At 40.9% G+C, this 27,318-nt stretch overlaps 1 protein-coding gene across 14 annotated transcripts in view; it reads right to left on the bottom strand.

The window, feature by feature from the left end:
* Window positions 1-27,318, bottom strand: part of slmapa (sarcolemma associated protein a) — an 87,533-nt gene that overhangs the window by 27,307 nt on the left and 32,908 nt on the right. For 9 of the 14 annotated variants that reach the window (XM_033625598.2, XM_078171076.1, XM_033625600.2 and 6 more), the window contains 10 exons: window positions 24,382-24,529; window positions 21,973-22,045; window positions 8,078-8,114; window positions 3,297-3,359; window positions 2,596-2,691; window positions 1,610-1,681; window positions 1,361-1,501; window positions 1,119-1,256; window positions 571-739; window positions 238-288 (listed from right to left, as the gene is read on the bottom strand). In XM_033625598.2, the coding sequence (XP_033481489.1) occupies window positions 238-288; window positions 571-739; window positions 1,119-1,256; window positions 1,361-1,501; window positions 1,610-1,681; window positions 2,596-2,691; window positions 3,297-3,359; window positions 8,078-8,114; window positions 21,973-22,045; window positions 24,382-24,529 (988 nt within the window). Of the gene's footprint in view, window positions 1-237; window positions 289-570; window positions 740-1,118; window positions 1,257-1,360; window positions 1,502-1,609; window positions 1,682-2,595; window positions 2,692-3,296; window positions 3,360-8,077; window positions 8,115-17,287; window positions 17,613-21,972; window positions 22,046-24,381; window positions 24,530-27,318 lie in introns of those variants that run through there. The other 5 variants (XM_033625599.2, XM_033625609.2, XM_033625603.2 and 2 more) reach the window with 2 other exon arrangements.

Raw genomic sequence — 27,318 nt, 5'->3', positions numbered from 1 at the left:
ACCAAGACCAAAACAGAAGAAGAAGAGCCAGACTTCCACTGTGACAGTCAGAGAGACGGATGAACAAAAAGGGCAAAGACAGCAGCGAGCAACAGGAAGCAATGTGGACATCATGCAGGAACTTGTCATGCATCATCATTAGTGCAGGATGATGAAGTGAAATTAGCGGCAACAGAGAGACAAATGGCGGCGGTTAGGACGAGTGTCCCAGAGCAGACCAGAGACATGTGCACTCACCCAGGCTGTTGTTTTCTTTAATGCTTTTCTCTTGTAGCTGTTCTAACCGCACTGTAAACAACAACAACAACAAGAACAACAGCAGAGAGAAGCGTTGACTGACAGGAAGTCCCAGCTGAGCCCCCATGATTGGTCTGACCCGGCCACTGGTTGCTATGGTAACTCTTGTGTTAAAGTTAAAGTTAAAGTGATTGGCTTGCAGGGTGCGATATGTGAGCTTGTTAAAAGTTAGGGCAGGACAGTGTGAGAGTGTGTGTGTGTGTGTGTGTGTGTGTGTGTGTGTGTGTGTGTGTGTGTGTGTGTGAGAGAGAGAGAGTGTGTGTGTGTGTGTACCCTGCAGGGCTGCGAGCCTCTCGTTGGTGAAGTCGTTGTCGGCCTGCAGAGCTTCGATGCGAGCCTGGAGAACCTGCTCCTTCTCCTCCATCTCCTCGATCCGCAGCTCCAACTCCCTCTTTTCTGTCGCTCCCCGCTGAGTCAGCTCCTCCTGCCGGCCCTCTGCCGCCTGTAGGGAGGTGGAGAGGAGGTGGAGGAGAGTGAGACACAGTGAAGGGGATAGGGAAGACAAACCAGGAAACAGAATAAGTCAGAGGACAGGGGGGAGAAAGAGGAATGAGGAGCAAGGTTGTAGAAAAAGATGAGCAACAGAGGAGGGTGGAGAGGAGAAAACAGGAGACGACAGAATTAAGAGAGGGGAAAGAAGACAGGAGCACAACAGAAAGATGAGAGAGGGATGACAAACAATGATAAAAAAAGCAAACAGTCTGCAAAATTAAATATTTTTACACGTTATTTAATCAAATATTATTGCAGGGAAATTAGATCTCATGTCATTCAGAGGAACATCACACACCTCCTGTGTATCCCAGTGTCAGTGCAGGTACCTTAATTTTGTCAGTGAGCTCTTTGATCTCATTGACGGCAGCGTTGTACTTGTTGGCAAGCTCCCTCAGCTCCTCCTGGCCCCTCTCAGACATCTCCTTCAGATGGGTGCACTCATCCTCCGTGTTACTGAGTGACCGCTGCAGGACAGCAGAAACAAAAAAATGAGACCCATGCCTAAAAACTACAAATGATGATCATAGTATGCAGAGACAGTGTGTAAATGTGTTGGTGTGTGGCCTACCTCCACCTCTGACAGCTTCCTGACCACCTCGATCTTCTCCTGGAGGACTCTCCTCAGAGACTCCTTAGCTGTCGTCTCATAGTTGTGTTTGTCCTCCTGAAGAGCCAAGAGCTCCTTACGGATCCCTTCCTCCGTCTGGGACTGTCAGAGAGGAGAGGAGAGGAGAGGATTTTAATCTTGAGCTATTTATTGCATGAGGATTTGTTATTTCTATCATAAGATATTCTGTCACACCACCGTGATAATCACCTTAGAGTAAGCCTGTAGCTGACTGCCCATCACCTCCAGTCTGGAGAGAAGACGGTCTTCATCGATCAGAGCCTGGTGAGGACACACAATCAGTTTATGACAGTGTTAAACATATTTGGTCATATCATACGGGGTGGCCGTGGCTAAGGAGGGAAAGCAGGATGTCTGCTGATCACACGTTTGGCAGTTCGCTCCCCACCTCCTTCTGTCCACATGTCAAAGTGTCCTTGGGCAAGACACCTAACAACCGAATTACACAGGGTACAGATGCGACGCTTCACTTAGGTGAGGCAAAGCAGGATGTTTCACCTGCTACACAGACTCTGTCTTTGTAGCATGTGGTTGCCGCCAGCCTGAATGAGTGTGTAAAGAGTTTTGCCAAGTGATAATGCAGTTGGTTATGGAGGATTTAGAAGAGTAGGCTATATTAACTTGTACTGAATTAATTAAATGAATTCTTTCTGATGAGTGTAGCTGCTTCAGCTGATTGTAATGGACGCGTTGTGCTGTGACTATTGCACATCATAGTTTAGATGTTAACGCATGTTAGAGATATGTTATATCAATGGCTAACTTACAGAAAATAAATTTGCGTTATGTTACATTACATGGAAGATTATCCCCAGAAGATTACAAACAAATAGACCAACCATAGATACCCTGAATATCACAATATGCTGTAAATGTAGACAATGGTATTGTTATACTGGCAACTGTTAAAGATACAGTATGATGCATCTAAGATAGATCATGTGGTCTGTGTGACGACAGGAAACACAGCTCCGAAATGATTAAATTTTCAGAGAGCTGGAATCCGTCATATATGTAATTATACCAAAGCGTGTGTGAGCCTGTACGTGTACACAAGTGCCATTACTGCCAATTATGTTCCTAAACAGATAAACTGACCAAAACAGCTGGAATTACAACTCAGAGGATGTATCGTGACATTTGGACCTTTAAAGTATGATAATGGTGTTTCCTACCTGCCAGCTGCTCTCTGAGGCCTCCTGAGTGTTGGCTAACAGACGCTGCAGAGTGGCTAGCTTCTGCTCCAACATCTGCTCTCTGTGTAAGGCCTCCTGGCAAAGAGGGAGACAGGGGGAGACGGAAGGAGAGGAAGGGAGGGAGGGAGGTAGAGGTTGGTGTTGAATGACTCAATATGAAATCAGAAGCAACAGAGGTATCAGACCTCTTTAAACTTATGTGTTTTTTCATGAGGGGTAACATCATCTTGGCCATGTGGGGATCAAGTTTTTGATCCTCCTGAATCAAAAAGTGGGTATTACATAAGTCTTCAGGAAAGATTCCCAAGCACTTCCTTTAGGAATGATTTCCACCCTCTCCTCAGCTTTAGATCTTTTCTGTGCTTCACTAATCAAAGATGAGAGTGATCTCCTCTTCTGCAATGTACACGACTTGTTGATGGTCCTTGTATTTTTACTAGAATAATTCTGGATGGAGGAAAAATGTATAACATATGCTTTCACTATATAATTAGGTCAAAGTTCCCGTTCTCCTCTTTCTCCTGTCCACACTGAAAATGTTCACAGCAGGGTTGCATGATTCACCATCTGACATTCAAAACATGTTAATAACATGCACCAACTTTTCTGCGAGGGAGATTTACTGCCTTTTTACCTTTGGTGTAGTTCTACAAAAAGACCAGTAGGTGTCAGTGTGTTACCTGTAGATACTGGGAGAGCTGGAACAGTTCCTGAGAATACATACTGGGAGTGTTGGCTGCAACCTGGAAAACACACACACGCATACATACATCATGGTAACATATTGACAGATGTCTGGAGTTCAGTCAGCCTTGTGTTTGAACTGAAGACAGACAAACAGATGAAAACCCACAGAGGTCAAAAGCATGTGCTGCAAACACACACACACACACACACACACACACACACACACACAACAGACAGGAGCACAGACACAACCAGGGAAGAAACACATGGATGCATATAAATCTTACACTCCCACTGTTTAAGTATTCTGATCATGTCTCAGTAGCGTTGGGAATGAGCCCTGAACCTCCTGCAATTAAGCCAGAGGCCACAAAAACTACACGGTCACATATGCAGTAGTACCAATGACTGAACTGGTGAAACAGTGAGCCAGTTGGACATAACCACACAGCAGTCCCCTGTCCCTCTCTTGTGTCCATCTTCACAGTGACATATTATGCAAAAAAAATGCAGGTTTTTTAATGGCTTTTTAACATAAATGTGTGGGAGGAGACCATCCTGTCTCTTTTCACCAGCTCCATCTCACAGAAAACCTGTGTAACCACAAGCCTATACGATTTTATGCTGGATAAGTTATCATTGTTCCCCCGACAACTGTACAGCCCAAGTTTGAATACGAGTTACTAACAGGCTTAGTAGTGAACAACACGCTAACATGCTGACAGATTCTGTTTTTAGCTGAGCTAGATCACAGATCATTCAGTTAAAACAGATAAATGATGTTGCTTTGCCCTCATAAATTCATGTGGATTGTGGACTGCTAAATATTTGAAGGAGTAACTGTTAAATATTCAAATAAACTTCTTAGTACTACATTTGTGAACAAAATTTGGTGGTGGTCAGTGGTAGAAGGAGTGTTTACTTAGGTTACCACCACTGATCCCAACCCAAGCCCCTCATCCGCCAGGCCAAAGTCGTCAACCCAGGGGACACACTGCATCCTATTGGGTTCACGTTCGACAGAACCACCTCCAGACAGGTGACCATCCTTGCCCAGAGTACCAAATAAATCATCCTCACTGTCCACTACAGTGATTTCCTCTCTACTGCAACAGGAAACACTTCATGCACTCCCATCATCTGAGGGTGTGAAGATCCAGTGCATTAAATTAATTTTTGACTGAAATGTGCCCACAACAACTGGAAAACTTTTTCTTTCGAGGGTCAGTACACAGCAGGGCTGCACAATTAATCTAATATTAATACTGACCACAAATTTTGGCTACCCACGATTAAATGAAAATGATCAACTGTGACACTGAAGTTTGAAATGCGTGCTCCTCTCATAGAAAACTCTGCTGCATATCAGATCAAGTGCTTCCCAAACTAACAGCCTGACTCCACTTTTAAATAGCTGTTCGCTCCGCGTGCACTCTGCAGCTGTAGCCTGTGAAAAACTTTCCCTGCAGACTGTTGAGACTACAGACGGGTGAAACAAAAATCATCTGTCATCCACAATCATCATCTGTTGTTTGGACAAAGGAGAGAACAAATCGAATGCAAAGGGTGCATGAGATTCGTGTCCGCGCTGAAAAGCAACACAACTTGTGAAACCACCTCAAGAAACACCAGAACCTGTAGTAAGATGAATGCATGAAGGCCAAGAAGAATAATGTCACTAACATTACTGTACTGTTAATCCTAGTTTTTGTACAACGTCAACTCTTTAGAGGTGTCACTAGATGTGTTTTTGACCTGAGGACAGGGCCAGGCTAACAGTTTCCTCTTGTTTCCAGTCTGTATGCTATGTAGTCGACAGGATTCTTGCCCACTCCCTCTTCTGACACCAGAGCTTTGCCTTGCTCCCTCAGGTAAGAGCTCATACACAAGTCCTGACTCCAGCTCTGTACTGTACTCACAGACATGAGATTAACATCTGAACATCTTCGCATATTTCCAAAAGCGTTAAACTATTCCTCGTCTTATTTAAATGTTTAAAAAGCCTGATGCTGGTAAAGGCAGGTGCACCATGACCCATTTAGGGTGAAGCCACTGCTACATGTACACTGGACCAAAAAACATACTGTCTGTGCATACAGTGCAGTAGATTTCCACCTAGGTCTGGGTGTGTGGTGCGGGGGAGTTTCTGAGCATATGAGTCAGTGTGTGTGTGTGTGTGTGTGTGTGTGTGTGTGTGTGTGTGAGAGAGAGTGTCGTTAGAGACCTGAGAGGTGCAAGTATCCTGCTTTAAAGCACTTAATTATGTTACAGAAGTGGTTCAAATCTAATCACAGTTTCTCCCTGACACAGCACACACACACACACACACACACACACATAGACACACCATCAGCTCCAGCCTACATTCCTCAGACAGGTTACACTGAGGCCCTGTTGTTCTCAGCGTTGGAGGGAAACACAGAACAGGGCGAGGCAGCTAATAGAAAGCTAATATTGTACATACAGTTTGTGTAAGTGCCGTTTGGACAGTTGAATCAGTCTGGCACTGTTTCGTGCAACATATAAAATGACACAGTACAATACAATGTGTGTTATATCATCATAATAGGGTTTTGCACTACAGGGTAAATTTGACACACCATAGTATAGTATGGTATTGTGTGCCATGTATTGTTATGAGTCATGAGTTGAGATGACATGATAGAGCGATTCATTGGTTTAGTCCAGTGTGGTATGATGAAGTCTACTTTCTACACCAAAGCCAGCAGCTGCATGCTGACTCGCTCAACTCACTCACTGCGTTTACATGCACAGTTAAGTCCAGTCACGGTTATAACTCGACTACACCATTTAATTGGACTACTGTTCTTGTCCCAGTATACAAGCACGCGAGGGTAATTGATTTATTGACCAAAGTATGTCTGACTCCGCTAAGATAGGTGGCGATACATCCCCTTTCAGCTTGTTAATATTGGACCTTTTTCCAGTTGACCTATTGCGTCACAAACCAAACAATCGCCTATCAAGTTAGCAACGGTCAGCTTGCAGCAAATTGGTACCATTGTGGACAACTTTAGAGCTGGGTACATTTCATACTACTGTACGCTTTACCTTTTGTACAGATGCGATGCACGGCTCTGGATGTAGACTTCTCCATGTTGTTACTGGCTTCTTATTCTGTTACATATTTAATACTTTCAACTTTTAGGTCACAGCTCAGGGCAGAAACTGTGGAGCATGCGCAGAGCGCGAGGCCAGTTTGGGTGCGATTGACTGTATACATGCAGTAATTCAACTCCAAATCGCATTATCTGGGTGTGTTAATCCGACACTGAGAAATTCAATTCAGTACTATTTCAGTAGGACTAACATGTTCACATGTATTTTAAAAGCCCAGTTTTAGTCAGACTAACACAATAAATTTTCTCTAATGTCATGTAAATGCACTCACTGTTAAGCAGCACATGTCAAATTTAAATAAAAATAACTACAGTGACGGATTCTGGATTTTTTGGACAAATACCAGCGTTGATATCTCCCTGCTCCCCTCCCAGGGAAACTCCACCGGATGCACTCAGAATAGTTGACTCATCAATTAAATGTTGTTACCTTCACTAGTCAACACACGAAATACTAGTTGGTTAAACTTATTAAAATATCCTGAGGAAAACGTGAGGAGTTTGGATCAGCATGTGAGACGAACCAGCAGCTCTGATCATCAACGTCTCTCTCTCTAACACACATGCACAATAACACAAGTGCACTCTCAGACTCGCCTGCACACATTCAGTACAAGTCCGCAGCTGTCTGCGGGCATCCAAGCCTTTAAACACACTCTCTACTGCCCAGAAAGAAGCCTTAACACCTTTCTCATTCAGTCTAGGCTGGACGAGAGAGGTGAGAGCACATGAGAGTTACCATGTGAGTGGGTGTGTGTCTGAGTGTTTTGGAAGGAGATGAGCCAGGATGTTAAATACACAGTAAATAAATGTAATTTGTTAACTGTTATAGAGTAAGTTGTTGTGTTTTCTAGCATTATGTGTGTTCATAATGCACGGTGCAAAGCGCCACACATTTAAGCAACATTTAAAATGTGATTAACAATGTCAAATGACTCTGATAACATAAACCATATTTTTTTCAGACAATGTTTAACCCTGTATATTTAATTATGCTCAAGTTTGACTGCTTTCTGAGTGTTATCTTACTTTCAGACTAGTTTAAACTTCCATTTCAACTTCAGGAAAGTAATTTGGAAGACCCCTAGTAGATGGATAATGAAACAGTATTCTACTGATAAAATGCAAAAGTAGTGATCGCCATCATGAAACTAAAAATTATTAATTTCTTCATTTGTGTTTCTGATTTTTCTCAAAAGAGAGCACAGGATAAGTGATTTACAGAGCAGATATATATAATAAATATATAAAATATATATAATGTGGCAGACAAAAAATTCTATTAAGTTCCAGCAGCACATTAAATAGTTTTAAAGACACATAAGACAGAAAGCACTCAGTGAACGGTGGGGAAAAAACTTAACCTCCTGAACCACATGACAGAGTTCTGTAGTGCGGTGGCAGAAACTGGCAGCAACCCCTGCATTCCTCTATCAGCTGACTACTCCACTCTGTGTGTGTATGTGTGTGTGTGTGTGTGTGTGCAAAGACTACTTATGTGTGTGAAAACAACCCAATACACACACAAACTCAGCTCCGTCGCTGAGGAGCATGCAAACATGTAAATCCGAGACGCAGACAAGCAACTTGCACACGGGACAGGACGACAACAGCACGCACATTTCAGCTCTTACCTTGTCTACAGGTAGTGGTAACGGAGCCTGGATGACACTGAAAGAGACAGAGAGAGGAGAAAACAGTTCGTCACCATGGAAACAGCAAGGAGGGAAGACACGTGGAGTAACCACGGCGACAGAAGGAGAAAAAAAGTCTGTTGAAGGTCTTGTGACACTCGTTTTTTCACCTCCTCGTTAACTGAAAACTTCATCTCAGCACATCGAAGTGTTGACTCCTCATTATTTTGAGGACTTTTGAATATCTGTGAAATTTTCTTTAGTTTAAAGTGATTATTTTTCCATTACCTGAAGCTGATTGATTAATGGACTAGTTTAACTCCCACACTCAACATCAGCTTCAATTAGAGCCTAGAGACTACTTAACAACAGTTAAACATCAGATAATTAAGTTCAATCAACACCCATAATGGTCACAACAAAACCAAACATTATGAGCTTCACTTAACTGTTTTTACATTGTTTATCATTTCTGTTGTTTTGTCCAGCCTGTGTATGAGTTTAAAAAGAGATGCTGCAGTGAAAGCACAAAAATAAAACACTGACTGAGCCCGCCTCAGGCTTTACGGGTAAATCCAGCAGATTAACACTGCAGTGGCTGTTGTGTGTGTTAAATCAGTGTGTTGATGTTGTTGTGTGTAAGTGACTGAACATCAAACACAGTCAGTCAAGCATTAAGCTGGACAGGGAAAAAGTAAAGTACTTGAAGAGCCATTAAAGTCAATGAGAGATGTCACTGGTCACTCAGAGCAGCCTGAGGCCAGTTTTCAGAGATGCAGAACGAGCCTGTAGTAAGATTTACCGATGACAAGTCATGTAACGTTTGCCTGTAGCTGGCTATCACAACAATATACCAACAACAAAGAAAGTAAACAAAGAGTAAAATATTTGGTTAACAAAACATGGCAGTGCAGACTGAATAAGTTTGACATATTTACAAATATACCATGAGCTTAGGATAACTGTCATGTTCCTCATGTTCTTTGTGTTATTTTGTTAGTAGGGCAATTTAAAGCTGCAACAATTACACAAGCTGATTGTAAGAACATAAATCAACAACTATTTTATAGGGCTGACCCAAAAAATTTTATTGATGTAAGATAATATGCTGATGGTGACATTTTCCACCGGTCCGCTGCGCTCTGAGTCTGGTGTCAGTGACACATGCTGCTCTGAGTCGCGCATCTGTCTGCTTGCACTGCAGTGCGCGCCGAGGGTTTTAATTTTTAGTGTTAAATCAAAAGTTAAACACTACTTATCAGCAACCAGAAGTGTTTTTTCGTTTGTGAATATTTTTATCTTAATTCTAGGGTTGCAAGAAACTACCTTAAAAAAAAAAAAATAAATAAATAAATAAATAAATAAATAAATCGATCTGAGCTCTGAAGCTTCGGTTTTCAAAAATGAAGTCGAAGGTCAGCCCTACTATTTTGAGTAACACTGCCAAACATTTCATGACTCCAGGTTCCCAAATGTGCTTACACTAAGGCAAGTTGAATATTCTGGGTTTTGTTACTCGGAAAAAACAAGATATTTGATGACATCACATAATGCTCTAGGACCTGGGTCTTCAACAGGGGTTCCGTGAATCCTAGGGAGTCCTCAGAGTTGCTGCAGGGGGGCCGCCAAATTATTATTTGGTCAGTTTATTCAAGGATTAATTTATTTATTCATTTTTTCAAAAGGTAAAATATGTCTGAAAATACACATTAAATCCTACACATTATTAGCAAAGATATATTGGACTATTCATTAAAAAAAGACATTTAATTTACAGTATACAACAGTAATGATAGGACAACTGCTACTCCTAAATCACTGTACAGCAATTATCCCTAACAGCATGATATCAGTTACAGACTACTGAGACATACTGGTCATTTAGCTGTACTGTTATTCTAAGTGCACACACATTCATAAGGAGTTTTTCCTTATCCGCTGCGAGGGTCCGAAGGACAGAGGGATGTCATATGCTGTAAAGCCCTCTGAGGCAAATTGTGATTTGTGATATTGGGCTTTGATTGATTGATTGATTCTTGTGAGCCACAATGGATTGTTGTGTAACCTTTCAAGCAAGAGACTCTGACACCATCCACCTAAGAAACCATCAGCAAGAGAGGGTTTCACAGCATGGAACAAGGGTGCATCTATTTTTTTTAATCACAGATAGATACCTATTTTTATCACTAATCAATACCATATGCAGCACAGGCCAGGTGTTTTTCTTTTTTTTTAATATATACTGTCTTGGTTTGTTATGTGTTTTAATATGGTCACAGCGAAAGTTGTTTCCACCATTCATTTTTCTTTATTTGGGACCCTATTAGTTTCCACAAAGTGGTCACAATACTTCCTGGGGTCCACAAAAAAATGATAAAAAGACAATTTAAGATCACATAGTATTAGTGAGACAAGTAAATCTAATAAGAGATCAGAGAATACATCAAATGACTCTGCCCATAAACAATTCTAATGTTTCAATCAGATTGACACAGGTAAGAGTTATACAAGTAGTTACATGAATGGTAATTAAAAGAACAGAAAATTCTGATTTAACACATCAGAGCAGTAAACCAACACTGAGTCAACACTGAGTCACATTGTCAGGGAAACTGTCCACCTTCAATTTCTGCCCTGCGTGAACGTGACCTCTGTGGAGATATTTATTCAAGGTATGGTATCTTATAGCAAAACGAGGTCACACGGGTTTGTTTTAGCAAGGGTGAAGATAATCTAGAATTTACCTGGGAACAGTCAGAGTTCAGGAATGAAGGTAAACTTGACTCTGAGCAAAATATAAGCTGACTCTGTTAATGTGTAACTACCGACCAGCAGGAGAGGTGGAGACGGCAGGAGCTCCTGCAAAAACGATCAGGTCATAACACCACCCTGTCTCAGGAAATCCATCATGCAAATGTAGTATGTTGAGAATTACTTGCTACCCTGCAGGTGAAAAGTTGCCATTCATATTTAAGGTTCAAAATCTCCAGGAATGTTAAAGGAGAAACTTTCCATGTAAATTAAAAGACATTTTTGTGGAATATATGGAAAATAGGAATAAAATGGACATATAGCAGTAATTTGCTCAGGCTGTATTTAGCATCATCATATGCATATAGGAACAAACTTTTACCGTATCATAAGCAGACATAGTCCACTCATTTGCCAAATAAATCAATTATTTTGTCAAATTCATAAAATGTAAAATGTGCCATGTAATGAGTTAGCTAGCTAACAAGGTAACTATCAAGGAAAGGTATGTGAACTGACAATGTGAGCTGAGAAAAAACTTGGGGTTTGAAGTAAAGAGATTTTTCTACAATAAAGTATGGATGGAAATAGATTCATTTTAACTCCTCAACTGATACCTGATCAAGCTACATCACGCATAGTAATAGCTAACATTAGCTAGCAAGAACTGAAATATCATAAAAAGTTTGAAATATCAACTGCAGTAATCAAAACATACATGAAAGTAAGTAGTCCATTGGCTCATACAGAGCAGTAGTGTTGGCAGTGGGCTGTGCATGTGATGGGAGAATGCACAGTGTATGCAGAGGGCCGTAATTTTACTGGATTCCCATTTAATGGGACGCTGTACATGTGATGGCAGAGTGTTCTGCTTAATGCAGTGGTTACAGTTCACTTAAATGGGCATACTTTTAACCAAAAAAACATGGCTTAAGACCTAAGATTACTTTATGTGTATTTTCCCCACATAAATGCACTGTTAAAAGATGTGATTTTTATATCTGCAATTGTGCAATTGTGCAGGTTAAATTCTTATGGATATTTTACAACCCTTTGCATCGCTATTCATATTCCAACATTCTAATTAAATGTGCAGTGACTTAATCAATAACAAAATACTGCTTTGATTTCATATTGTCCACTATTTAACCCGGTTGAACATGAACACAGAAAGGCAGCAGTGAGCCAGTTTCAAGATTTTAACTTGGACCTTTTTGAGGCTGATTTATGGTTGTGCGACGAACAGTGCAGAGTTTTTCAATTAATGCATCAGTGAAAGGTTTTAGTCATTTTCATGGTAACCAGAGATTGCCTATGTTTGTTGCAGGTCAGAGCTGATGTGGCTTTAAGAAACTATCTCAATGGCGACAATAATAACACTACTAATCACATTGTGCAACAAAATATGATGATGTCAGCAACAGGAAAATTTCTCCAGGTGCATGACACGAAAAGGAAAGTGTCACGCACAATTTTCTCCGTCAAAAATACATAATTTTTGTCGAGCGACACTGATCAGAAGTGTTGCATGCCCAACCATAAATCAGGCTTTAGTGTGAAGTGACAGTGCTAGCCAGTCCACAACCAGTGTATTCATGCTGTCATAATCATTTCCTCTGTTTTAGGATCCAGTTGCACCAGCTGTTTGTAGCTCAACCTCAGCCTATTTATATTATATTTACTAAGTGGAGATTTACACACATAAATTCACTTAATTAAAATGGTTTGCTGCACACATGTAAATATTGGTTGTTGCCAAATATTTACACCCACTGACTGAACTTGCTTGCAATATATAAACTGCTGGTTAAAGAGGTATCATATCCAAGCCTGAATGTTAATCAATAATGCTCCATAATAATAATAACATACTGGTATATTATAAGGATTATTGTATGTAGGCTCCATTATCAGACAATGAAACAATAATGTTCATTTACCAATATATCATTACACTCTATTTCACAAAAGATCACATTCAGTTATTCATTATCCACAACCACTTATCCTGGTACTGGGTTACGGGTGCACTGGAGCCGGGGTACACCCTGGACAGGTTACCAGACTGTCACAGGGCTGACGCATAGAGACAGACAACCATTCACACTCACATTCACACCTACAGGCAGTTTAGAGTTCCCAATTAATCTGCATGTCTTTGGACTGTGGGAGGAAGCTAGAGAACTGGGACAAAACACGCTAACTCCACAGAGAGGAGCCCCAACCAGTCAGAGGGTTCAACCTCTTGCAGTGAGGTGGTAGTGCTAACCACTGCACCACTGTGCCATCCCCACAAAAAACATAATGCATGAAATTACAAAAAACTATGCCAATAATATTAAACAAAATAGGGCTCCTAGTTCTGAGACACACTTTCTCCATGTATGCAGACTCTTTACTCGCTAAGACACTCCTCATGTTTTATCAATGCAAGCAGATTTAGTTTATCAATACTTCGAGAGAAGCTGGTTGTTAATACATACATAGAGGGAACTTAACACACAAACAGTGATTACAAATGGCTGCTGTAACTTGACCTTGGTTTTAATCTTACATAATGTTTCTACTTGAACAACAGAACAAAAGAGAAACCAACAAAACTGACACCGAATCAACTCAAAGGTAAGTAGTAAAGCAAAAGAAAAAAATAAGTTTGCTAATAAAATGAAAAAAAAAAAAATAAGGCAATATATAAAGAAAATAAAGAGGTGGGTCTGGGAAGAGTACTTTAATTAGTGATTGCTGCTTTGCACTCAAGACCAAAGCTTAGGTAAGTGAATTGGATAAAATACACCTCAAAGACTGAGCCAATAACTTAAAAGGACTTTTGTACATTTAGCACCAACGCTGCGGGTTCTCTGCAGAGATCAGGGTTTCTGCTGCGGCTGTCCTCCTTCGGTGTAACAAATAACTTCCACAGCGCAACATCATCCATCACAGTAAACACCAGAGACTGATTTCACTGTGCTGAGTTAAGTGTTTTCAGAGCTGCATTACATTGAGCTCTGCTGCCCGTCGATCACTGGACACTTGGGAAGAATTGCAAGTATCCTGACAGGAAATAATCTTCCTGAACATGTCATCTTACAGACTTCAGTGTATCATAAGATACTTGACCTTTTCTATCTTTTATCCAGTGTTTAATGGTTCCAACAATTTGTTTCTGCTAAAGTCATTCAGTGGTCTGTCACGCTTTAATTTTCAGCACCATGGAAATCACTGCGCATAATGTTGTCTTATTTATCACTACTGCCTGCAGCAGTTCTGTCACACAGGCAGCATCATCACAGCAGGAGGCTTTATGTTCATAATGAGATTTTTTTTTTTGCTAGCTCATAAATCAAACATCCCTTTTCCACAGTAGGAATTTGACAACCTCTAACCTAGGGCTCCATAATGTTCCATCATAATGTTGAACTTATTGCTAGTCTGTACTTGCGTTTCCACTGAATTTTACAAACAGAGCTGTGTCAGATAAACGTCATTGACCACTTTGGTCCAAATATCTCAACAACTTGGATAAATTACCATGAAAATTTGTACAGACATTCACGATACCCAGACAATGTCTTCCTCTGGTGCAACCACGAGGTTCACACATTTGAGGTTATAATGAAATGCATCTACAACTATTGGATGGATTGTCATTCATGTTCTCCTGAGGAGGTAATAACTTCGGTGACCCATTCACTTGATATTACCACCATTATCAACTCAAACATTTAATTTGTCCAACACTTTGGTTACTGACCTTCTATGACATTCAGCCTTAGCAGCACCTGCGTCTATTTCTAACTAGCAAATACAAGCACGGTAGAATAAGATGAATAATATTATAGCTACTAAACATCAGCATGTTAGCATGATCACGGTGATATTAACCTTGAGCTCAAAGCACCACTGTGCCCAAGTACATCCTCACAGATCTGCCAGTGTGACTGTATATTGTTTCACCTCCTTCATACATAGTTTCTGCTAGTGATTTTAATCATTCACACGCACTACAGGAACTTAGTCTTGCGATTTTTATCACTTGCCATGGTGGTGCTGGAATACATGGACTAAGACTGTGCTACTGCAACACTTACAGATGCCAACTCTGTAAAACTCCACATAAGAAGACAAGGGTGTGGCAGGGCTAGATGCACGTATGTGCCAAGTAGCAACCTCCAGGGCTGAAAAATGAAGCTGGTAGGAAAGTGCTAAAACTGCAGTTCTTTTAAAGGCCACTTGAGGCTGGCCACGGAAGTTAGTCAATTTTCATAGACACCCTTGTTAAAATGCCCAGCTCTCCGCCTCTAATTTCCCGCTTCATGACAACTGTATGGTTGGTGAATTTGGTTTTAAGGGGTGGGCCATTTTGACTGACAGGCTGTCTAATGATAGTGTCCTCAGCTTCTCAGTCAGGACCATCCCTAAGTCCTTTACAGCGCCAGCCTCTTGCCCAACTGTGGTCATTTCAGGCTCCCAAAAAACCAAGATGGCGACAGCCGAAATATCGAACTCAAGGCTTCAAAACAGGAGTCCACAAACCAATAGGTGACTTACTTTTATAGTCTATGGTGTAGAAAGACATCACTTGTAATTTTGAGGAACATGGCAGTGGAGGAGCTGTCTTTGTCCGGTGCCAATGTTCTTGTATTGTATTTAATACTGAACAAATTCGCAAGACAAGTACTTTTTTTTTTTTTCCCGTGATCCACTATGGATCCAAATACATTATTAGTGGAGTCTTGGGACTGGTTTGCTCGCACCATGTATCAGCATCTTTTATCAGAGGGACGTAACCCTTTACCTAATTGTTCTGCAATGTCACTGCTCCCATTCACACACAATCCTATGCAGGAAACATTGCTGAGCATTTCAGGGATAGACTACATGTGTGAAAGGGGTTAAGTCATGTAATGTGCTGTCTGATAAGTTAGAGACATAAACAGTTATGGGACAGACAACAAATGGAATGCCTGGACATCCTCATGGCCTTCTCCATGACTTCTCCTGTTCTAGACCTTTGTTGCATGGAGGCCCACATTTCAAGATGTTGTGAAAATGACGTCAAGTCAAAGCTCCACAGCAGGTGTCTAAAGCAGACTCTAACTGCATCAAGCAAATCACTCATTTTGTGTCCTCATCACAAACTCACTGCAAAAACCAGACCAGCACTGCTCCAAAATAACACATTTTATAAAAAAAAAAAAAAAAAGAAAAACACACAGCATAACATGACCTAAATACACAGCTCTTCAACTAAGGCTCACAAGAACATCAAGTCTGCCTACACACACACGTACGCACACACACACATGCACACAAAGTGCAGCTGGTCCACAGGAATCAGTCATCCACATCAGATCTAGCTGAGTGTGTTTTGCATGCGGTCCAGTGGAGACTGATGATGGAAAACACTGGCAGTAGTTTCCATCTGTGCCCTGCTCAGATATTTCATCCACTTACAATCACACCACAACTCAGACCTGTCGCTGAGGACTCACCAAGCTGCCTTGGAGAACATTTTGACCTGTCCCGCATATTTGGCTTTGAAATATGTCTGTAGCACTGAGTGTCAAGCACGAAAAACTGGCATCACATGTTTTATCAGATTCTCTTCATTTGTTTTCATGTAATAGTTTCTGATATAAAATCTAGATTTCATAGTATTCTATTTCATCTCTTTAAATCATTTTAATCAATTTTCTTATTATTTTTATTACTACATTTTTTATATTTTTTGTTTTGTACAGCCAACAGCTAAAAACTCAAACACCTGAAGACGTCACCTTGAGTATGGGAGATTGTAATGTCCACTTTTCACCAGTGTCTGGGATGTCTGCCGATGATATGCTCATTAATTCAATTTTATTTATAAAGTCCAGTGTCAAAAATCAAAATTTGCCTCAGAGAGCTTTACAGCATACAACATCACTCTGTCCTTGGACCATCACAGCGGATAAGGAAAAACTCCCCCGAAAAAAAACTTTAATGGGAAAAATAAAAAAGTTATGAGAGTGGTAGCTCAATCTATATGGACACTAAAATTCAAAAGATGCCTTGCTCTGGTGTTGGAGGACACTTGGACAAATCCACTAGGACCTCCCTTCTTGCCACAGATCTGTACAGAAAGACTGCTCCTTTTTTAAAGCAATAACTACTGTATAGAAGAAACAACATAATAAAAGATGCTTTCAACACAGCTGCTGCTTCTGGTTTGGTCTCTCATGTTTTCATCTGCAGACAGCATGAAAAACAAACTCTACAGTCTGAATCTGAACAAACCACAAGAAACAAGCTCTGTGTTGTATGTTCTCTAAATGTCAACCACTTCAGACTTACAGCTAACAGGTCACGCCTCACATTGTGTTATAAACACATCTAAAAACGCTTGATGCACAATCAGTGGCCTGATCACGACCATCTGAGCCTAAAAATCCTGGTTGAGATTCTGGACAACAGAGACGTTACCTGCCAGGTCTTCTCCCTGTGTGTGTCAGGTGATGATTTGTCACAGGACAAAGGTCACTGCTCGGCCTCTATCTCAGCCTGACTCTGCTACTCCTGTGAGAAAATGGATCCTTCTTACTTCATTTTCTCTCGTAGCTTCATGCCGAGCAGCTGATTCCTCTCTACTTTTCCACAGCGTGAGTGAAGTCATCCCATAACACAAACTTTCTTTCTTTCTTTCTACTCTTTGCTCCTCCTCCTCCTCCTCTGAGCAAAACAGCTGATATTCTTCCTTAACTTGTGCAACTTAGTGTAGCTCCACCCCCTCCTGGCACTCACTACAGGGAAACAAACCCCTCTCTACTGCAGCTATGCTTCTTCACCGCCTTTATGGTCTGTGGGAGGCTAAAGGTGTGCTAGATAACTAACCTGGCACTGCACAAGGGGGTGGAGTTCAGCAGTTTATCAGCTGGCATTCAAAAGCTCCACTCACCTGGGTGAGTGCAGAGGTTCTGAAAATGGAACATCCTCTCGAACCACTTGACCATGAGCGTGTGTGAGAGTGTGGGTGTTTTAAGGAAATATAGCAGGTGATAACAGACTGATAAGGGAAACAATGGAGACCTATCATGGATACGCAACAGTAGTTAAACCTGAAAAACTCTGGAGGTGTTACAAGTTTGACATACAGTCATATTTTCACCAGGTAGAGCAAGAAAAAGAAGCTGCCTGTTTGCTGTAAAGAAACTGAAGCTGTGAGTTGGAGCTTTTTTAAATTTAAAAACTAAAAAACTTGTGAATTGGATCTTTTCATGTCTGTCTCAGTGTTGTCCTGTCTGTGTGTCACCACATTAATAATAATTATGTGACTCCTCGCTGAATCACAGAGGCAGAGAGCTGCTGCTGCACGTTTTTCTCTGGCCACACCCCAATCAGTGATGTCACAGCAGGTGTTTTGCATTAGCTGGAAAACGCAATAATATGGGTGTGTTCACAAACTGCTCTTTTTTTTACATTAAATCTAATGGACGTGGCGGCAGGGAGCTCAGACTGCAGCTATTTAAAAGACACTGCACCCACGTGTTTCCTTTTCTTTTTAACCGTGCAGAGTGCTCTGAAGTTTAAATAGTTTAAACTTATCACAAATTATCTATTTGTTGAGTTTATTGTTTTAACTGCAAAGCTCAGAGGTAAATTAAAGTATTCATTTAAGTGTTTAGGTTTACACAAAGTTTTCAGAGAACACAGTAGTGTATATGTGTACACTGTATCTGGCAGACTTCCAGATGGCTAATGCTAACACACATGGGCTGTGGAAACATTCTTCAGCTATTAATAAATCTGTCTGAATTAGCTTCACATCACTTCCACTCCCTCTCCAGCTGCACTCTAAAGAGACAGAGCTGCATACACTTAAAGAAAATGATATGTAGGGTCGTCCTGGATTACAGACAAATCCATCTACTAAAATTTGATGTTTGAGTTGCCATTTGTGGATTTGTGAAAGCATACGGTGCAATTTCCTCCGCATCGTCCCGACAAGGAATATTTCTATTAAGTAATTATCAATTAAAAGTTAATTGGTTTGATTAATCAACAATACTATGATTCTATGAAGATCATATTAACTGTAATTCAGCCTGAAAGTATTTTTGCAATCCTGAGACATTAGTTACACCTGAGCAGGCACAGTTTAATATCAACACCTGCCAAGCGCCATTTGTGGGTAGATTTCACATTTGGCGAGTAAAGTCTCTCCCCACACTGGTGGGTAAATAATCATGTAATAAAAAACTATACTGAGAGTCTCTACCACATTTTTTGACTGGCTGGTGAGTACTTAACCCACCAAGCATATTCTTAACGGCCAAAATAATAAATCGCCTTTTTGTGTCACTTATGAATTTCTTTCAGTATATTTCAGTGAGATAATAAGGTATTATGTTGAATACAAACTTAAGGAAGCCGTCAGAGCAAAATTTGAAGCAAAATGATTTATAGTATGTTTAAGTTCAGTTTAAGTTCCCTCTGGTAAACACTGATGCAGTGTATGTCTTGGGCTTTAATTGTGAAAGGAAAGAACGTAAGGAGTGAAACTGTAATGCACTGCCGCTGACAATGTGGGAGAAAACAAAGAGCGGCTGTCAGGGCGTAAAATTAACACCTGCCAAGCGCCAATGGCGGGTAAAAAATGAGATTGGCGTGTTAAAAAAAAAACAAAAAAAACACACACTCGTCAGTGGCCGATGGAAAATTCTGAATTGCATGTGGGTTTTTTATGTGCTTCGACCAGGGACGGTTTTTGCTATGGGCAATGTGGGCGACCACCCAGGGCGCAATCTAAAAAAAAAAATTAAAAAACAACAAAACTCACCAGTTTTCTAGACTACCACTCATTTCCACGTCAAGTTAGTGGAGTGGGCACTGGGGCGCCCCTATTATCACGTTTCAACCAGCAGCAGAAGGAAAGGCGAATCCTGGCGGTTGTGGGTTGAACGGGGGTCACAGACAGGAATGAGGGATGGTTCGCCCAGGGCGTAAAACTAGCCAGGACCGCCTCTGGCTTCGGCCATTTCTGACAGCTGTGTCAGACTATTTTGACCCTCGCGGCTTATTGTATGTGTGCCAGGAACGCATGACGTCAGCTACCGGAACCCTGGGCATTCTATGGTAACTACTGACACATTTCTGCCGTGAAGCCACCGCCAGAAAAGAGGAAAAACGAAGACGAACATGTTGGACTTGGACAAGAAGAACAGACAGTTAAACGGAGTACAAATGTCGCACGGCATTTTATTGAAAAAATGGAAACTAGACGAGACTGGCCAGCTGCGGTCATGGCTGACCTACGACCCACACACCAACATGATGAGCTGCAGCCTCTGCCGCAAGCACACCAAAGAAACACAGAGGACAGGGTTGGATTTTCCTTAAGTTGGAAGGTAAGGTAAGGTAATTATTTTTAGTCAAACAAGGCACAATTTTTTTTATTTGGCTGGTGAAAAATATATTTGGCCGGTAAATTTTTGGAGGTCACTAACCAATGGCAGATGAGGTAAAAAGTTAATTTTACGCCCTGGCAGCTGTGGCTCAGGAGGTAGAGCGGGTCGTCCACTAATCAGAAGATTGGTGATACGATCCTACAGTCCACATGTTGAAGTATCCATGAGCAAGATACTGATATCTAACTTGCTCCTCATGGCCGTTCCATCAGTGTGTGTAATATGTGTAGTCGCCTCACCAGTGTGTGAAGGTGTGTGTGAATGGGTGAATGTAACTCGTAGTGTAAAAGCACTTTGAGTGGTCAGAGGACTAGAAAAGCGCTATAGAAGTGCAGTCCATTTACCAAAGAGTTTGCTGTTTTGGTTCAGATGACAGAGTCTCCCTGCTGTTATTTTTAGCAGACTGGCAGCAAGTAACAGTTTAGCGGGTCAGCTGATACCCGTACGGTAAGTAGTGCTGCAAAAGTAAGAGCGCTCAGGAAGGTCAGTTTAGCAGCACCGCTTAGTCGTGCATAAAATACATCTGTAGCGTGTGTCAAACTCTTAACACTTAAAGCAGTGGAGCAGTGCGCCTCTAAATGACACCAAAATGCAGTCGAGACTCGAGACGCAGGTTTTTTATTACATGACTACTGTAGTGCAAACATTTAGATGTCAGTGTGTTGGACAGGCTTCAGAGATTTGATCACCAAATGAAAAATCAACCCACATTTGGTGCCTACTTAGCCTGTGTTAATTTCAGACTCTGATTTGGACAGAGACTGTTTTTAAAAGAGTGCTTGTGTGGGCAGGATTTTTGTTTGTTTGTTTGTTTGTTTTGTTTTTAATAATACCCATTTTTGTGTGGACAAAGCTGAAGTGTCCAACTCTTCATTTGCCAACACAGACAGCAGGAGCAGAACAGACCCAGAACTCTTTATTTCAGTGTGTAATCACGCAGGTCAGGATGCTCGTCTGTGTTTTCCAGACTAAAAGCTGGAGCAGGGCAGCAGATGGCACTGCCCACCATGGCACTGTGCCCCGGCATCACACACACACACACACACACACACACACACACACACACACACACACACAGATTCCACAGTAAGCAATTACATCACACACAGACACACAGACACACACACACACACACACACACACACACACACAGGTGGGATTCCCAGTACAGTAGGAAGCTCCATGCTGGGTCAGCTGCTGGTCTGCTACAGCCCATTTAACTCCACACACACTTTGGAGGTATTGTAATTTTTTTCCTTTACTCTCCAACACTCATGTGTACATCAGATGTCCACTTAACCAGCACAACAACAGTTTCCAATGTTGGATAACAAATATAAACATAAACAAACACACACCATTGTCCTTGCAGCTTGTTAACAAAATGGCTGTCCTCATCAACAACTAGACTGACACTAATCGTATCACTATACAAGCAGAAACTTGGTGTGTGTGTGTGTGTGTGTGTCTGTGCATGTAAAAGCAGCCAGACAGGCAGTAACAGCATGATTTACAGTAATCAGAGATCTATTGAAACCATCAGTGAGCGGTTCACTCTGTCCAATCATTATGTTGCATTAACGAGCAAATCTTTCATTCAATATGTCTGACAACGGAGACCGTTTTTTGAAATCTGTGCCAACCACACAATGTGAATGATCAATAAGAAAGATTCACGGATCGATGTTAAATGAGGATGCTTACTCGCTTCGTCGGCGTGCCTCCATCCCATCAGGTAGGAAGAGTTTGATTGTTGACACAATGCAGCCATGGGTGACTGAAAACACAAGTAGACAACCAACATGTTAATGCACTGTGCTTCAGTACAGGTTACCAGTTCTTAGTCAACATCGTCACGCCGTAATCACATCAAATGTAAACACAGAGCTGTGGAAAGAAGACCTAAACAACATTATCACTACAACACCAGATGTGGGGAAAAAAGTTAACCGACTGCAACCTCCATCACACCGTACTTTGTACCTTAATGACTTTCTGGATCTCAGAGTTGCTGTACTGTTACCACTACAAGACATGTTTGTGCCAGATTGTTGTCATGTTGATGTGGGGTGCATATCATACACAGGTGAACTAACAAAAGGTGTACTGATTACAAGATCATTCCAATGATTGCAACATTCAACAAAGGAGTCACTCTGTGTGTGTGTGTGTGTGTGTGTGTGTGTGTGTGTGTGTGTGATGCCCCCTGCTTCCTCACTTCCTGTTCATGTTGCATTTATTTGGATATTGCTTTTGTCAAGAGAAATTTACATTTTCCCCCATATATACCCACACTGGAATTCAGTGTCTTGTTCAAGGACACTTCAACATGTGAACAGGAGAAGTCAGTGATGTAACACCTACACTCCTACAATTGACAGCCAACCCGCTCTTCCACCTGAGCTACATCCGCCCACCATCTTCCATCTCCAGGATAGTTTTCAGCTGCCGCAACTACAACAGCTTCTTGTTTTAGGCTGCAATAAAATCATGAATGTTTGAAAACTGTTGTTGTGTCTCAGACCGTTTAAAAAAGGCCAGAGATACATGCACACTCTATGGTTGTGCAGTTCATTGGATTTAACGCAAAGTTTTTGTTAAAGTTTAAAAAAAAAAAATTTATGGCGAAAACGTAGTTTCTTCCAACACAAGAATTAAGAATTAGAATTAGAAATATTCACAAACGAAAAAACACTAATGGTCGGTGATAAGTAGTGTTTAACTTTTGATTGAACACTAAATTAAAACCCTCGGCGCACACTGCAGCACAATCAAACAAATGCGCAACTCAGAGCATCAGAAGTGTCTCTGACACCAGACTCAGAGCGGACCGGTGGAACTGGAAAATGCATATTTTACATCAATAAAATCTATTTTATCATTATTTTGAGTCACATTGTTGAAAGAATTTAGTCGTCTGTGTTCAAGCAGGATAATAGCAGGTCTCCATTGTGCGTCGGGCTTTCTATTTCCTTGTCGGAGATTTTTTCTTTTTTAATTACATGATATATAGGCTATTCTCCCTTAACTCACCAGTAAAAAATACCTTTATCCATTTCAAATAACCAGTGACAATAATATCCCCGTTCTCTGATTTACTGTGAAACATTTTTAGGCAATTCATGCAAAAATCAGACCGGATGACTCCTTTACACGACCTAATGGGGCCAGCCTTTATTTGTCAATCAACCAAAAACAATCAATCACTTAAAAACACAAAGTGGACCTGGAACATGAACTCTTACAGGCCTAACACATCTGATGACCTCTTGGACTTGTCTGCCAGCTCTGAGTGCGCTCATTGTCAGTATCGGACTGGTGGGGGTTAGTGTTGCGTTTAAGGCCTCCCCCCAAAAAAACAGGAAAAAAAAGCACCGAAGCGTCAAAAAAAAATTTTCACAATAGAATCCCGTGCCATCGAACGAAGCTTTGAAGCTTCGAATTTTTTGGGTCAGCCCTACTCACAACAATGTGTTAACTTTGAAATTAAAGCATGCCTGATACCCACTGTGATGAATAACATAACATTTCAAGAGCCTGACAATTCATTTTCATACTGAAAAAGAATTGAAACCAATGGCTTTCCAGAACCCTGGGGAAAATGTACCTTAAAGTAGATTTTGAAAATAAGAACGAATTCATAGATGAGCATCACAAAATGAGCTACAACTCACATTTATTTAGTGCTCATTTCATCTTATGTAATTTGAATGCAATACTACTCGTTTCATATGAATGCAGGTTGAATGTGCATCTCCATAATGAAAGGAGTATTAGTGGAGCTGAAAATCTGACCTCAATATCTACGCTGCTCTTTGTATGCAAACAGTATGTAGTCTATGACCTTAGCAAAATAAGCCCTAAGGTACCCTTCAGGGTCAGTCAAGTGTAATTATTTCAGGGTTGTACATGTGTGCATTATAAAACACACGGCTGGTAGAGGGAGGGAAAAATCTTTCTCTATTGTAGCTCACTGCCATCATCTTTCCTTGATTCTCTCCATTCTGAATATCTCTTAGCATAGCACACAATTTATCCCATGTTTGTGTCCACTAAAATGATTATAATTGAAACATATCACTGTGTATAAATATATTCCATGTATGCATGTACCTTTGCGTGTGTTCTCAGTGACGTCGACGCCAAACTGAATGATGTCGCCGGAGAGCACCTCACAGGGCGGACTCTCCTCCGAGCCACGACTCAACCTCTGGCTGTTGATGAACGTCCCGTTGCTGCTTTTAGTGTCCTGCAGGTAGAACTGACACACACAGACACAGCAGTTGAGAACCATGGGAAGAAACAACAATGCAACAGAAAAAAAGCAGACATGAACAGACTGTAACGATTGTTGAAATGAAGCAGAGTTAAGTTTAAAATCATCAAAGACACTGACAGGAAGGAGAGAAAACATTATGATACAAAATGAAATTTCACAACCATGAATAGCAGTTTTCAAACTCTATACATCATAGTCGTGCTCACGCCATATGACAGCAGGAAGAGCTGCCATGCCCAGAATGTCACCATCAGCCAGCAGGGGGATTCAATATTAAAGCTGTCCTTTCATGATATATTAATAAACCAGACACTGCATAGTTTTAGAGGAATGTAATGCAGTCAGATAAAAGGACATTTTGACCCGATACTGGTGCTAGATGGAAAGTCAGAGGATCACCAAAATCGACTCCATCCTCTCTGAATCAGACCTTATGACAGTCTGTACAAAATTTCATGGCTGTCCATCTAGTAGTTGTTGAGCCATTACAGTCTGGATGAAAGTGGTGCACCGACCATGGCAACCAGCCCCCTGGAAGCCGCATCACTGACATAGCTTTTAAGAGCACCTGCACATATAGCAGTTATATTAATGTTCCTTAGGTCTGACGCCAAAGGTCCTTTGATACACAGCACTAGGGATGCCATGGTGAGAACATTTTTTCCACTGGTTATTAAACTTGTGACACTACACTTGTGTTACTGGTTACACCGTACATTTTACAAAAAAAGATATTCATTGATGACACTCAGTATCTGTAAAGGGCGGTTTTAAAGGAACAGTGTGTTAGATTTAGGGAGATTTAGTCATGTCCAGCAGTGGGGGATTGGAGATTGCAACCAGCTGCAACTTCCCCCAATTTGAATTCCTCCAGTGTTCATTTTAAAGGAGGTTTTTACCAGGAGCCAAATTATTGGCAGACCAGGTGATTTAAAGCGGTAAAAACAACGAATAAAGCAGTTTTACGTTAAAAAAAAAAAAGTTGTGTTTTTCTATCTCTGCTTGTCGCGGAGGGACTTGTAACTACAATGGCCGACGCGAAAATGCGAATGGCCCTATCTAGACCCAATGTTTGGTTTGTCTGTTCGGGGCTACTGTAGAAAGATGGCTGTGCCACATGATAATCTCTGTAGACGAAGTCCTGCTCCCTATGTCGATAAAAATGGCTCATTCTAAAGTATCAAAAACACAATGATACTTATTTTCAGGTCATTACACACTCATGGAAACACTTATTATATTAGCATTATTATATTATATATATTATTACCTCTGCCAAGGAGGTTATGTTTTCGCCGGCGTTGGTCTGTTTGTCTGCAAAATAACTCAAAAAGTTCGGAACGGATTTTGATGAAATTTTCAGGAAAGGTTGATAATGGGACAAGGAACAGATGATACAATTTTAGTGGTGAATGGTTGAAGTGAAGTGGATAAAATAATAAAATGGCGGGAAATCCGAGCTGCTTGGCGGAGGTCTGCGCTCTCCGAGTGCTCTAGTATATGTATATATATTATCAGCCAATAGATCATATTACCATGAGTTGACTTTTTTGTGAAGTAGTCACAGGAAATGCAATATGTAATCATTAAGCTTAGCAAAACCACTATCGTTCATCCAAAATGTGTCTACAAAATAAGACAAATATTTTTTCGGCATTTGTTGTTAGTTGATCAGTTTGACGTATTGCAAGCAGCGATAGAATAAGAGGGAGAGGCCATAGTGAGATGAAGAGCTGCAGGCAACAGGCTGTCCCTTAAACTTCTTAGCAATGTAGAAAACTAGTTTTTATTCATTAACATCATTAGGTTTCCGATTAGCATTGGGTTCTTGCTTTTCGCTTTGACACCAAATCCTCCACTGTTGTCTTGTCAGTCAACTCTTGCCACATGATAAACAAAATCTGCTACTCTGTGCCCAACTTTTGCTGCTGCTGTACAGAACAGATACTTTAAGTTTATAACTGAAGTGTCCGTCTTTCGACTTAATATTGATCAAAAAAAGCAAAACTACCGTGGGGGCCTGTTGGCATGTAATGTAATTGCTGTACACCTGAACACCATGTAACACTGGTAACACAGACTACCCAGCACATACGCCAAAATATTATTTTCTCTCTCTGGTTTGTCTCGATATTATGCCACACACAAAGCATGTTCATGAATGTGTCTATCCCTGAACTCTGGGCTCGTTCCACAGACTTAACACCAAGGAGTTTAAAAAATGCTTTTCTAAGCTCTGAGGAAGTTTTTGAAATATAAAATCTTTTTAAAAAAGTAACTTAATTAAAAAAGCAATTATTGACCTTGAACGTCTGCCTTTCAAAATACCCTATCGACATCATCCTTCAAAGCACATCTTTAATAACTGCAGTCTATGAAGAAAATGCTCTCTGGACTGCACTGGTTCTTTTGTTGCAGTGCTGCACTTGATTCACAATGAACTCATCACTACTCTCCTCCTGTCAGTATTTAGGGCTGTGTGACTACTTGTTCAAATCCTGAGGCTACACTGTAGCTCAACAGCCCAAAAATATACAATGATACTGACAATACAGCAACAGTTCATGTCATTTAAAAGCACTGAGACACTGTTCCATAGCACAAATCCATGAGGACAACAACAACAACAACCATGACAGTGAAATGTAAACAAACAGGAAGAATCACATCAACTCTGTTTCATTCACACATCATTCAGAAAACAAACGTGCTGACATCAAAAATATATTCACAAACACAGCAATGAAGTGTATACACACAAACAGATGTCG

The sequence above is a fragment of the Epinephelus lanceolatus genome, chromosome 1, assembly GCF_041903045.1.
Source record: "Epinephelus lanceolatus isolate andai-2023 chromosome 1, ASM4190304v1, whole genome shotgun sequence".
NCBI lineage: Eukaryota > Metazoa > Chordata > Actinopteri > Perciformes > Serranidae > Epinephelus > Epinephelus lanceolatus.
This window is presented reverse-complemented; position numbering and strand designations above follow the sequence as displayed.